The sequence below is a fragment of the Molothrus aeneus genome, chromosome 2, assembly GCF_037042795.1.
Source record: "Molothrus aeneus isolate 106 chromosome 2, BPBGC_Maene_1.0, whole genome shotgun sequence".
Classification (NCBI taxonomy): domain Eukaryota; kingdom Metazoa; phylum Chordata; class Aves; order Passeriformes; family Icteridae; genus Molothrus; species Molothrus aeneus.
This window is the reverse complement of record NC_089647.1, coordinates 20,161,261-20,176,086: the sequence shown is the minus strand read 5'-3', so window position 1 is coordinate 20,176,086 and position 14,826 is coordinate 20,161,261. Positions and strand designations below refer to the sequence as shown.

The following is a 14,826-nucleotide window of genomic DNA, read 5'->3' as shown; positions in this document are numbered from 1 at the left end:
AAAATTAACAAAAAGCTTGAAGAAAAATCTTATTTTATTAGACCAACAGTCTTATCTTCTTATTGGGGAGTGGGAAAGACAAGAAAGTTATTCTTCAAGTCAGAAATTAAGAACCTAAGCAAATCAAGTACTCTCATTAAAAAAAAATATATTACTTTCCATATGCATTACCTAGCAGACATCTTCAGTCCTCTACAGATACTAACATGTGAGTGAATACCATCCAAATCAATTGGAAATACAGATTAGTACAGGACAGCTCTCAAAAAGGACTGAAAAGTCAATGCTCCAGTTTTGAGGCTTATCCACAGACGGAAATAGCAGAGAAAAGGTTTCAGAGGTGAAAATGCTGAGCATTTGCCTACTTCATGGAGGTGGTGCTGTTTCCTTTTGACTTACAGAGTCCTATGGAATTAATTATCAGGAATTTGAAAGAAAAAGTTCCTAAACGAGCATAATAGATCAATAAAGAGAGAGAAGACCAAGAAAAAAAGTGGTAGTCCACATCCCTCAACCCATCACAGCTTCAAGTCAAGATTTTCATAGCCCTCTAAACAAATAGAGCAGATTAAAAAAGCATTGAACTAGCGAGTGCCAGTTAGTGAAAATCACAAGACTTAGTTTCAGAACTTCAGTCTTTATCTGAAAAGCACTAATCTTAATACAGAGTAGCTTGCTTAAGGGAGGAAATTTTGACATTCTCTTTCAGTCAGCATCTCTTTCCTGATAAGAAACAGAAATTTTTGCCCAGTAGTGCACAAATTTTTCATAGTTCTGTAGCTAGGTGAAGATGCACTCCAGTTGAAAAAAAAAAAAGAGAAAAAATTGAAGAAAATTTTCCCTTTTATTAGCAATATAACTTATCCAAGAAATTTTAATTTGTCAGGTGTTGTGTGAGTAATACATGAAGATCAGAACAGTTTTAACAAAACCAAACTAACCAAAAAATGAAGATGATAGGTCTTCAGAAAAAAACCCAAAAGTTGTCAATTAATTCTTAATAGAAATTTATACTCACCGATAGAGTATCTTATCTTTGATTGGCATCAGAGAATCATAAATGGTGAGCGAATCAGTGATGCAGTTATCTGCTTCAATCTGAAGGGATACTATGGAAAGGCGGACAAGGTGGCCCACAGAGGCAATAAGCTTAAAATAGCAGATTGTTCCCTCTGAGTTAGCTTGAGTATCCAGAGGAAAGTGCTCATGTAGTTGGTCAGCATAGAGATCATACATGCAATTTGTTCCTGTTAAAATGTCACATTTTCAACACTGGACACAATCACTCCAAAACTCCTAAATCCACATGGCATTAAAACAAAAAACCCTAAAACTTGTGTTAAACTAAAGCAAATTATGAAGGCATATCTAACTTGGAAAACAAAGTAATAATAGAATTATAGAGTGGTTTGGGTTGTAAGAGATGATCTAGTTCCAAATTCTCTGTCATGACAGGGATACCTTCCACTCCACCAGGTTGTCCAAACCCCCATCCAACCCAGCCTCAGACACATCCAAAGGGCATCTACAGCTGTTCTGGGCAACCACCCTTACAATAAATAATTTTTTCTTACCCTAAACCCAAACTTATCCTTTTTCAGGTTAAAACCATTCCCCTTTGACTTGTGAAGCCTCCCTTTCTGGCTGTTTGTGTCATTCACTGCTTTCATCTTAGATAAAACTCTGTGGTCCAAGAACAGTCTATTTATAACAAGTACAGAGCATGGCCAACAGTGCTGTTGCCAGGGTATTTTCTTGCAGGGTATTTGCACTAAAGCAGTGCCATTTTGTACAATTTGCAGTTAAAGTTCTGCAGAGTCTCTAAAGGATAAATTACTTACTTCTTCACTGGGACATACTCATTTACTTTCAAAGCATAAATGTACTGCTTGCCCCTGCAGACATTAGGACATTTAAAATACATAAAACAAAATCAAAGGAAAAATACAGTTGCACGTCTGTATGCCCCCAGATTTTTTATTGATCAAATGTCAGGGTTCTCAATGTTTTATCATGACACGAGCTAGAAGTGCTAGTAACAAATTCAGATTCACCAAGTCCTTTAGTTTGGAAGGGATGCTAGGAGTTTTCTTGCTCAACATTCTGCTCAAAGCAGGATCAAAATTAATTCAGACCAGGACTTTGTTCTGCCCAGTCTTGAAAATTTTTGCTGTGCTAGAAATCACCATTAGAAATGGAAACACTGGAAACAAATGGAAACAATGGAAATAAAAATTATGCAACTTACCCTACACAACATTTATTTTAAAAAGGGTAAAAATTTGTCATAATTTAGACAAGGATAATAAAAATATTATCCTACTTGCATCCAATTTTCCAATTAAGCGGGAACAACTGCAATTTCCAAATAAAATATATTGAGGTCTTTATTTCAATTCAATATTGCAGTTAGCAGTCAGCAAAATGCTTAGGGAATTTTTGTTTGGTCATGTCTAAAACTCTTAACATAGCTCTTTAAAAAGGTGAGAAGGAAGAAAAATGCAAATTAGGGAGAATAAGATCAAAAGTGAGTATTTGCCCTAATTTCTGCCTATTACAAACATAAGTCTCTCAAAGAGTTACCATCATGGAACACCAATTAAGAGCACTGTGAAAGTTTACTAACAATTGTTGACTCAAATTAAATGTTGACCTTTTAACCAGTAGCTAATCAAGACAGGAAGTGGCAGGCTTTGTCCAACTTCCACTTTTAAATTACAATCTTGAAACTATGATTGAATGTAACATGAAACTAATGCTATGAATGTTTATGAACAATCTGTAAGGCTCACATTCCATTTAAATGAATTACAGTTAAAAGCTTTGTTTAAGTAATTCTTCTTCCTTCTTCCTTGTTCTTATCTCTTCACAACAACATTATTTTTATAATAGTTATTTGTGCTTATCTAGTCACCCTTAGCAGAACCAACTTTGATCATAATCCCTAAAATTATATGTAACTACCATTATTTCTACTAAGTAATTAATAATGGGATAAGGTCGCTGCTGCTATGGGGCACAGTCAAATACAGACCTGACTCTAGAACTACAAGTAGTTGAAGCATGCTGGCTTGAAACCAAAGCTGGATAAAGTCTTTACCCAAGGAAACCCAGCACAATCAGATATTATGGCAATGCAAGAACCTCACATCAGCTGGATGTCCACAAGTCCCTTCTCCAGCACCACTCTTCAATAAATCTGCACTCCATTCTGTGCCTGAACCAAACACTGGGTTCATCTCCATACCCAAAATTAACTCCATTGCTCTCAAAATATAGCCTGCCAATGCTCATTCATTTTGTGCTGCTGCATGTTCACTTTTACCTCTGCATCATATTCTATAGTCCTAAACAGACACAGCCAAAGAACCCCAGCAAATAAAATTGCACCAGTATAAGATTCTCATGTACTGTGGCCATCCATGCTGTTTGTCCCCACACTTCATTATATACCCACTCCACACTTCCCACAGATACCATCTGAAACCTGTGGGTACCGATACAAAGTCTCTGAAAGATGTCTAGAATATGGCAGGTCATCCTTCTCCCTTTGTGTAAAAGACACCATGTAAGCCCTACAAAGCCTCAGCAACAATATTTGTGTTGCGTTCTTCTTAATTTCTTCTCTTTTAGGGGCTGCATTCTGGAATAAATTGGAACCACGTTCCAACTGTGCTAACTTCTCCACCCTGGAACACGGAAATGGGAAATGAAATTGCTATGCAAATAAACACCAATACGTAAAACTCTTTATAGAAATAAAATGCACATTAATGAGATGTGATAGAAGCCAATATTGTTATGCTTTGCAGTTTAAATTGGGAGGCTTATACAAATGAATGATATAGCAAACTTGACTTGAGTTTTGAGAAATTATGGGCTGTTAGCAATATAAACATTGGACCATGCTCTGTGACCTGAAGTCTGCCTGTGGACCTCAGAACTAGCAGAGCTTGACTTGGCTGCATGGCAAAAGTAGTTGGATTCCAAAAAAAAAAAAAAAAAAAAGCAAACTAAAACCTTTACAAGGTAACAGAAGTGAAAAATCACAGGTAGAAGTGCAACCAAATGTTTCAGGAAAGAAAAACACAAACATGGAAAGCTATAAAGCCCTTGAAAGACCAAAAAATTGAGATTTCTCCAGATGAAGAGTCAGTCTGTGTCAAGTAGCAAGGGAGGCCAACACATCCCCAGCTAATTGATAACTGTTGGCACAACAGAGTCTTAGCAGGTGTCCCCATCAGAGGTGCAGTACTATTGCTCAGCCTAGTAGCACCTTTTTTCTAGATGCCTGCTCCATGTACTATTGAAGGTAGATGTACTGTACTTTTGACCTGCTTATTCAGTGCTTTGCACACTGAAAAAGAACCCTTCTGGGAGGTTTACAAAATGAAGCCAAGCAGGTATACAAACAAAATGTGTGTCTCCCACAACCGTGGCAAAACTCAACTGCCTAAAGTAATTACTGTTAGGGAATTCATTCAAAGGAATAACTCACCATTAACCTTGCAGAAAAGGGAGTTAAGGTGAATAAAGAATGGACAAAAGTATGGACAACACATGCGCTTTTTCAGCATATTAAATTCATTACTGTCCAGTTAAGAAAAGGTTAATCTGCTGGTCAACACAATTAATAGCAAACACCTGATTTAGTTAGTTTCCTACTATGTCACCAGGTACATCTAAAAATTTACCAGGCAGATTAAAGGTAGATAGTTCCTATATTTGTTACATGCAAGATTCTTGGTCATCCTTTTAGTAAGTCAGGACTTAAATGCCAAGGCTGAATTTAGCCCTCTTAAATTAACACTGAACAGTATCTAAGTCCAAGTCATGAACTAAAAGCTTTGTTCTCCACCTCTCCTCTACAGGAAGCTGCCAAAAGGGTGAATTACCTGTTCCTGTTGTTGACCAATAATCTGACCGAAGACCTGCTGCATAGAAAAAGAGTTGTGTGAGTCCTCTTGTTTGCCTGAAATCCAGAATTCAGGGTTTAATTCAATCACACCTCAGTCCTAACACTGAACACACAGGACAAAACACTTTTCTCATTGAGAGGGGTTAGCCCCCTTTATTTCTGAAAATTCTGCAAGCAGCTTTGGAGGTGAGGTAAGAAGATACTGCATGGCAATTAAGCAATCAAAGTCAGTTGAAGGACTGAGACAGAGGTACCCTGGACATCATTTTCTGGCTGATGCCCTTAGAATAGAAAGTCATTAAACATTTTGTAGCTTAATACATTAACTATGCTTGAATCACAGGTTGTGAGTTTGTTCCTCAGACAGGAATGGCACAAAAGTTATTTAGCAAATGGGCAACTTATTAAAATCTGTTCTTGAATCTTTGATAAAGTAGTGATAAGAGTCTCATTGTCAATGAAGGGGTCCACCTTAACCCTTCGTGTTTTTATGGTTTTAAAATCACAGACTAACCCAAATCTGCCTACAAAGGACTCCATTTTACCTCCTGACTATGAACATAACGACTCCCAATACAGGAAGTTTTGCAATCACTGCTTAAAAGGACAATTTGTACCTTGATTTGACCTCAAATCTCATTTTTATTTTTCTTCACAGTTTTTTTCCTTTATTACAATTTTAGTGATAGAAGCTAGAGATGTAGGATCAAGATTTTAGTTTATTTATAGAATTTTCTACTCCAAAGTAAAAATATTTGCTTAATGAAGTATTTCGTCGAGGATATGTTCTAGTACTAACCACTTAGGACAATGGAATCCATGTCGACTGCAAGGCCCTGAAGACTTCCCACCGAAGTCCGGTTGATGATACTTGTCTGAATGGAATCCTTTAAAATGGCAGCCACACAATCCTCACACAGCACTTGCCCCTTCGCCTGTGGTACCACAAATACGATCCAGAAATGAATAAGAAGGCCTCCATTGTTGTTGTTACTGAAATAAAGAGCACAGGTTATCACCACCCTGTTGGAAGTCCTCTGAAGACAAGACTCTTAGCCCAAGCTTCTGAAGCATAAATTCAGAAGTGCATGGCTCATTTCCATATTTTATAATTACTTTAACCCAGTGAATGTATATTTTACCCTTAAAGAAAGAAACAAACAAGACAAATCTCAAAACACCAAAACACGCTCTTCACGTCCAGTTGGCAATATTCAGTAGGCTGATTTCCTGAGGGCTCCTAACTGTGGAGATTCTATGGAAATCACATTGTCTCCACATGAATTAGAACTAGACTATTTCCTAAAGATCAAAACAGAAATAGTAGAACAGAAACAGTAGAATTATCATCTCCAGAAATGCAGAGCTCTGCAGTAGTATGTATTTCACCCTGCACTGTGTGTTGCAGTATGTAGGAAATGATTCCTAGACTATTTAGGTAACACATTAGAGGCCATGTATGATCACACTAATCTCTACCTCCTTAGTGGGAGAAAGACCTTTAAATCAAACACAGCCCAAAAATGTCCAGTTTCTGAACCAAAACTGTATTTGGTTCTGGATGATTGAAACGAACTAAACTTCTAACATTAGCTCAAATATGAATATTAGAGTAAGAATACTTTATAGATTTCCTTCATTCTAAGTAGAAAATGCTTTTATTCCAGTAACATAACTCACAAAATATGTGTGATTTAATCAATAACACAGAGTTGTGCTCCAACAGCATGTTTAAGTGGTTAAACTTCTACATGAGCCAAAGGATTACCAAACCTCTTAATTGACATTGTTTTTGTTCATCTTGCATTGTATTTCTGGCAGACAAGGAACTGTTTATATGACTTTAGTTTGGCCTTACTTTTGTTAAGTGAATTGGTATAGGTTATAAGCCTATTTTGCTATCAGTTCAAGTACCTAGCAAAGACATTGAATTATAACTATTAAAAATAAGCTTGTTTTGTGGGCTTATTACATTATCTACTGCCCAGCAGAAATGCAATTACTTTAACCACAGTTTTACCTGACTTCTGAGACAGTGGACTGCTTGTAAAATTTGGAGAAAGAAGAAGTTGTGTAAACCAAGTTCATCTGAAAGACAAAGTATAAAGATTTAGCATTCTGAAAACCAGTTACCCCTAGAGATGCTATATGCCTAGGCTTTTCTAGGAGCAACCTATTTTCCACCAAGATTACGCAACATGCACACACTTCCAGACATACATCAGCCAAGCTAGGCAGAAGAGGAGATGAACAGACCAGCTCTTCAATGCATCTGTAATAAATCCAGTATTCCTAGGAAACAACAAATCTTCTCCCTATGGCCAGTTGGTATATATAATAATGCTCTTTCCATATAAATGAATTTTGACAACAATGCACATCCTTCACCCAGAAAATCCCAAACACAGAGAGCATCCCTATCCTGCTGCTAAAACTTAAGGCCAAACTTCAAAAAATGTGCACACACTCACAACGCTTTTTGGCGTTGTTACTAATGTGCAGTGAACAGCACATACCACAGCTTTTCCCACAGAATCATAGAAAGACTGAGATAGGAAAGGGCCTCTGGAGAGCATCTAGTACAATCCCACTGCTCAAAGCAGCATTGACTATACCACATTGCTCAGGGCCATTTCCAGTTTTACCTTTAAGAATGGAGACTCCACACCTTCCCTGGATGAGAACCCCAGTGCTTGATTCCAATCTTAGCTAAGGAATTATCTTTTTTTAAATGTGTCCATGGAATTTTTTGCACTTTGATTCCTTTGTGTCTATTTTCTTCATCAACATCTTAGTAGTAATATATTTCTTTCCAATAACAGTGTAAAACGTGGAGAAGCAAAATCTCTGCCTGTTCCCTGCCAAAGGACTGTCTTTGGGCAAAGCAAGCTCCTGATTCTCCCTGTTGCTGGGCTGTGATAATACTGGTGTGACATTAACTTTCCTCTCCCCATCCTGTTCAAAGCCACAAGGTGGCATGTACCTCAAGCTGTTTGGACCTCACTCTGCTACTTTATGATTAAAACTAATGTGCAAAGGACTATGACACAGAATATTGCAAACACTAAAAATCACATCCATATTAACCCCTAACCTTCATCATTTGAAACAGAAAGTTTAAACAATAATTTTAAGGGCCTAAATAAGGTGGCTAGAGCTCAATTTTGCTCTAGATTAAGGTATAAGAGATTTTATGTATTACTGCTACTATCAAATGGAAAGAACCTATCTTGAGAGGTTTTTCTACCACCACTTGGGGTCTCTGGACCAGAAGCCAGTAACAAAAGGGTTTTGAGGAGAACAAACAAAATCCCAAATCCCCCACTTCCCTACTAACAATTTTAGTCAACAGTTGAGTTTGTCAGTTTCAGCAATTCAAAATCCATTGATGAGTTCAGGCAAAGCTCACAGAAAAAAAAATAAATTCCAAGTAATGTTCAAGTAGGAGGTGGTGACACTGGCAGCTCAACACCTTCTCCCTGTTGCCTCTCTCCACTATGTATGACATGGGCAGGACAAGAACAAGACACAAGAAATACAGGACATTAGAGCTGCTCCATGGATAGCAGGGAAAGGTGATGCCCTGCACTGGTTATCTGAAAGAACTTCAACGATTAATATGCAGGACTTGGAAAGAGCTGGAAAACAGGAACATTAGTTCACATTATAAGGTGACAAAAACTTAGTAATTATTGAAAAATTTCTTGGTTTCATCTAACTTTTTTTTTGTTGTTGTTGTTGTTGTTGGTTTTGTTTAGCAGTTTTCATACAGTCACTTGAATCGTTATGTGGATAGCATTCCTGGCAAAAATGTATTTTTGCTGCCTACACCAAATGTCTTTAAAGTCAAATTCCCATTTTAACCAAGATTCCCCCTCACCCCTTTCTTACCACTGGAGGGCAGCTATTGATCCAGAGTTCTATTTTTGCTTTGACTGATGCAAGGTATTTGGGAAGTATAATGGTCTTTAGAATACCTTGTATTAGAAGGAAATGTAAATTTCTGTCTGAAATATGTTTGTGATCCCTAGGGCAATTATGGATGTTTTAAGGCAGAAGATACCAGTGTAAATGCAAAAAATTTTGAGATTTTGTCTGTTTGATGTTTCAAAGGTGGCAATTGAGTTTAAGGACTTTTGTAGAATTTTAGTCCCAGATCATAATTTATGGGTGAAAGTATGGAAAATTTTAAGTCAAATGTAAAAACTAGATCCATTCAAAATGGTTTGCGATTAACAAGCTGAAAGCAGTCAGTTCCTTCATACCTCCAGACAGCCACCACTTGCACATAATCCTCCAAGAGGGAAGGGGTAGAAGAGCACCACAGCAGCCTCAAAGGCATCTAAACATCACTTGTCCACGGCTCTGATCTTTTTTTGCTAACCAAGCAGCCCACGCATCTTACCACATGCTGTACAGTCTGTGCCATAGAGAGGAATTCCTTTGATTCTTTCTGCCTATATTCTGGAAGAAACTCTATGTTGGCAACACGAAACAGTCCAACAAAATACAATGCATCTTTGTTTTCTGCCTGAACTGCAAGAAACAAAGAAGACAGTTAGCCTTTTTTTAATAACAATGAAGGTTTTTTTATTAAATTCTAAACCAAATTTATCTATTTGGCCTAATCAACTTTGTAGTTTGAAACAACTACCCAAAGAACACTACACTTTTATAGCCAAACTGTTCTAGATGTGTACCAAATTATGGTTAATGAGCTCCTGTTACCTACACACAAGATAAGATACCACCATACAAACAAGCCAGCATAACTGAAGGCAGTATCAACATCCAGATTCTGAAGCATCTCTAAGGTATCTTAGGCAGTATTAGTATCAGGGGCCTAAAGAGGAAAACATAGCTTTTAATGCTTAATTACACACAAATTTAATTTACTCCCCTTTTACTTCCTTAAATCCATTCTGAAAAAGAATGTACTTATCTGAATCAGAAGGCCAAGAAACACAATGGAAGGCAAAATTTCTGAGGAATCAAGCTCATAAAAACCTGTCAGGTCTGTGCAAATCAGCTTGCACATTAAAATGTTTTTCATACCCCTGAAATAAAGTCACGCTCCCTAAAGCCAGCTTTTCTTATTACTTGTTAAGTCTTAGCAAAGACAAAAGTTTTTCAGACCCCATTTTAAAATTTCCATGTTTACTTTAGAAACAGCCTTCAGGACAACTGAGATCCTAAAGTCATCTGAAAGTACTATTGGCGATAATGATATATAGAGTTGCATGAACTTTCAGCAACTCACCAATGAAGAGCCACAGTAATGTCCATGTTACAACTCCTAAAATGAATAGAATGAGAGTAAAGAGAATTATTTTGTTTTGAAAATTCCATAGCAACTTATCTTTTTTCTTCAATTTGTCATGCTTTTTTCTTGCCAGAATCCTCTTTGCCAACTTGTCTTCTGCAGATACCATTTGGACTGAAATGTTGGCTGCCTAAAATAAGATGAAAGACAACAGAAATCGTGGAATCTTTCTAGCCGGAATTTACTGATGAACAAGTCTCAACCAATTTGCTCCTCAGAGAAACGTCTCCACTTCCTTCAGGCTGTGGAGCAGTGGCTATGGACAGGCTCTTCCTCCATATCTGGCTCCCTCTGAGAAGTTACCTCCAGCGAACAGGAGAGCACAGCACAGTCTTGCTGAGATGGGACCTGCACAAAATCACCTGGATATCCAAATGCTTGACAGTTTATTTTGAACTACAGTCTCAAATTTTCTATGCTGGATCCAAAATATGTCCTGATCATCTCATCTAGGTACAAAAGAATACATGACCATTTCTGTATTTGCGGGAGTAGTTTCCACTTCCTATAAGGTATCTACATCTTGTCTGTTCTGGAAAGCCCATTTGTATCGGACACCACCACCATGCCTCAGGCATTTTCCTCTGCAAATCAACACATTTAAGCAGACAAAAAATGTTTTCAGTTGCTGTGGCACAGCAAGAGCTGCCTGAAAAGTCTCTTGCACTTCATAAAAGTCTGTCTTTAGGGTATCTCCTGTCACAGTCAAATGGTTTGTTGTGAGATTCAATCAGCTAGAGATTCAATCACATTTCTCAAGTAAATTCATTGTCTTATCTCTTCAGAGTTTAGCTGGCAAACTCGTGGACCACTCAGAGTATTACTGACCACGTGTACTAGATATGAATACTGTTTTAGCTGTTACACCCAGCTGCACCAGAATAAAATTACAAGAAAAAACAAAAACCAAAACCCCCACAACAAAACCCCAACAAACCAAAACCCACCACGCATTTCCTCCTTACATAAAAATTATAGCATAAGTTAGATAATATTGCTACATAAACAAGGCGCATTCACGAAAAGTACTCTAGAAGCATGTTGATGCCAGTGAGAGGGAAGCTCTCAAGGAGTGGCTTTAGGTAGCTGTGGCTTGTCCATGACTGGAGGTGTTGACAAATACCAGTCAGCAATCAGCAGCAAGGGTTTCAGTGCACAGTCATTTATAAAGCACAAAACAGTCTTAGACAAAATGACGTGGCTCAGGAGCTCATATATATGAAGATTAAACTGAACTTCATCAAGATGAAGACCAAAAAAATAGATTTTTTCCCTTGGTTTTGGAACAGCTAGATTCATTTTAATGGCATCTTCAAAGTGTGTCTCCCTCGCCTCACAGCTGAATTTATGCCACTCAGAGGCCTCTCTATGTGGTACATCATTTCTAAGCAGTGCAAATCAAAAATGGCCTCTGACAATGGCCTGGTCTATGAACATAACTGGTCTATGATGTGCTCAAGATGCTGACAGCCTCACTCTGAGGGACAAACTGCTGTCCTATCACCTATCTCCTTCTGCGCCCACACAAAAATACACTGAGGAATTCATACTCACTCTTGAAGATACACACTGCCCCTGTCTTGGGGAGATCTAGCTGTTCCCTGTGCTCAATAGGCCTCTGCAGAGCTACAGCAGGTAGATGATGAGGAGAAAGTGTGCAACAAGATGCTCACCTATTTACCAGCATTGCATTGTTTGAAGCCTCTCAGAAGGTACCCTGCAAAGAGTGCGTGATCTGTTGTTGACTAAAATGTGTGGACACAACTGTAATTTTTCATCCATACTAATTATATTACACTTGATCAGAAAAAGAACATGAAAGTCAGGAAACAACCAGCTGAGAATTTCACTCTTCAGTTTTCAGTGTGGGATGTCAAATTTAATACAGTGGCTACAAAAACTCTGTGCTGATGCAGCTTGACACACAGGAAATGACAAGCACAACTACCAGCAATTTGCAAAAGGGGTTGTGAAATAACCTACAATAAATGCTTCTTTCCTTTTGCTCAACAGTAGGAGATGCCCATCTGTGTTTTGGGCCAATCAGGATATGAGAGATATTGATTATCCAGAGTGATTCCAGGGGAAGATCACAGAGGTAGGGAGCTGGAGGATATGATGTACAGCAAAAAGCTGAGAGCCTTAGGGTTGTTCAGCGGGAGACAAGAAGGCAAAGACAGTGTGAGTAAATCTAATTCTAGATTTCCATTTCTAAAGTGGGCTATGGAGAAGACAGAGCCACACTTTCCTCACAGGTGCACAATGAAGAGAGAGCCACAACAGCCACACACAGCAGCAGGGGACATTCTAGCTGCACTGTGGGAGGGGGAAGAATGTATTTCACCACAAAGGCCATGCACCTGGGCCATGCCCAGAGAGGTCAGGGAACCCCCATGCCTGGAGTTATTCAAACCTCAGAGGATCAATGTTCTAAGAAATCTGTCTTTGTTTTGATGTTAGCCCTGTTCTTAAAAAAAATTAAAAACTTGTAGAAGTCTTCACCAACATATTTTTGATACATTTCTCTGATATTATGCACTAGTAATACTATCAAGAAGAGACCTCTGTGTATCGTCAGAGGAAGCATAAGAAACATCCCCACAACTATCCTGCTGGTCCCATAGTCAAATGCAACAGATAGCAATCTTTGATCTCAGGGTGGAGGATGTTCTAAAAGGAGAAGAAAACATGGTAATAATTAATAACAAGTAGAGTTAAAAGACTAAGTATGACCCTCTACAGTTTCCTCAAACAAAATCTTTAAACACAGAATTGGAACATTTCAGATTCATGTCTTCTATCTAGGTAATGAACTGCTCTTGTTTTGTGCGCTCTCCACTTGATTTACCCATCTTCTTTATTTTTTACAAACTTTATTGAGTCTCTTTAAGGATGAAAACGAACATTTGTTTAAAGCTCTGGATTGTCACAAAGTTCCTTTATACTCTTAGGTGTTCAGTAGGCCAGCTGGAGGCAGTTCAATGAATGTTGAGTTCTGACATCTGAAATTTCATCAAGAAATGAAATTTCGTTTCTTTCACTTTCATCAAGATTCTCACAATAATATTTTATATTAACATTTTCCCATGTAACTCCTTTTTGTGGCTCTAGACCTAAACAGACAGATTTATTATTAAAAATTAAATCCTGTCAAGTATTGTTAAAAATTACTCAAAACTGACATCACTGGATATATAAGTGGGCACTTGAAACAACTGATGTCTTCATTTCATCTATTGTAATCCTCATCTTATGCTTTTAAAATAAAGCAATTCATGTATCAAGCTTTCCAGGACAAAGTTCTCTGTTACATGGGATTCATAGGAATATTGAAAGCTCTGTGCTACATTATCAGTATTTTCATAGGTTTTATTAATTTATCATAAACCTTTTACAGTAAGGAAAGCAACAGCAAAGTTAAGCTGCTCCCTTCCCTCAGTAAGGACCATAATTCTCAATCCAGCTTTTCTCTACTGCAACTTAGTTCTTGTAGTCTAGAACTGCTTTCCAGCTAGCATTACAATTCGTCTATCACCATACACCAAATTATATAATTACATCTTTTTCATGAGTTAGCACTCATACAACAATCCCCTTCTCTATTTTCTCTGGGAAAAGCAAAACACTTTGCCTCCTTTAATGTTGCCTTTCTTGCCTAGAAGTTAACTTTTTTTGAAAAACACGCTGCATGACACCAATATAAGCTTTTATGTTGTCACACTGACATGTCCATTATTTCAATTGTCTGAAAATATATAACATTAGCAATCCAGGGATAAACACATGTTGACATTTTCAGACTGAGCTATAAACCAGAAAATTATACCAAATCTAACCATCATATTAAATTTAATACTTGAGAATTATATCACAAGACATCTAATAATGTCAAGAAGCATAGAAAATCAAGAATGTTTAAGTCACCTACTTCATTTACTTCAGCTTCAGGTTTAGCTGTTGGGGGATCATTTTTTTCATCCATTTCAGCAGAATTAATTTTATGACTTGTCCAAGCTAAGATAGAGCCTTGCACCTTTCCTCAGGCACCCTTTCTGCTTGTGAAGCTGAAGACAGCTAATTGCAAGGTCCAGGACCAAAAGAGGCATCAATTTACTTCATTGAGTATCCAATTGTAATCTAATCTGCCCTACTGCACCTTTGCAAATGTTACAAGACTGCTATCATGTAACTTCAGGCTTTTCATGGTCTTTATAAAGCTGAAATAATAAAATACAAAACTGCAGGGCTAAAATCTATACATTACTGATCCTCATGGGTCCTTACCAATTCAGCATATTCTATGATTCTGTGAAAATGTCAAAACATTACTTACATGAACAAGAAAAGCAGCAAGCAAAATGTAAAAGTGAGAGCAAAAACATGCTAAAATAAGGAAAATAAATGTAAGCACCCTAAGTAATAGTGTTGAAAATCGCAGATAACAACAGCCAATCAAGATGAGCATTTGGACTATCTTCTGAAATTTTGTAATGTACACTGTTGAACACTCAAATTTGCTTCTTTTATTATAACTGAAAAATAAACTGCTCCAGGCAACTTACTTCATAGTATTAAAATAGATCAG

General features: G+C 37.6%; 1 protein-coding gene across 1 annotated transcript in view; it reads right to left on the bottom strand.

Annotated features, from left to right (window-relative positions):
• Positions 1-14,241, bottom strand: part of TMPRSS7 (transmembrane serine protease 7) — a 33,120-nt gene extending 18,879 nt beyond the window's left edge. The window contains exons 1-7 of the mRNA XM_066568878.1: positions 14,166-14,241; positions 10,179-10,367; positions 9,324-9,454; positions 6,939-7,006; positions 5,718-5,911; positions 4,896-4,934; positions 1,019-1,247 (exon numbers count right to left, since the gene is read on the bottom strand). Coding sequence (XP_066424975.1) covers positions 1,019-1,247; positions 4,896-4,934; positions 5,718-5,911; positions 6,939-7,006; positions 9,324-9,454; positions 10,179-10,367; positions 14,166-14,223 — 908 coding nt within the window. The 5' untranslated portion in view covers positions 14,224-14,241. The remainder of the gene's footprint in view (positions 1-1,018; positions 1,248-4,895; positions 4,935-5,717; positions 5,912-6,938; positions 7,007-9,323; positions 9,455-10,178; positions 10,368-14,165) is intronic.
• Positions 14,242-14,826: the final 585 nt, after the last annotated feature.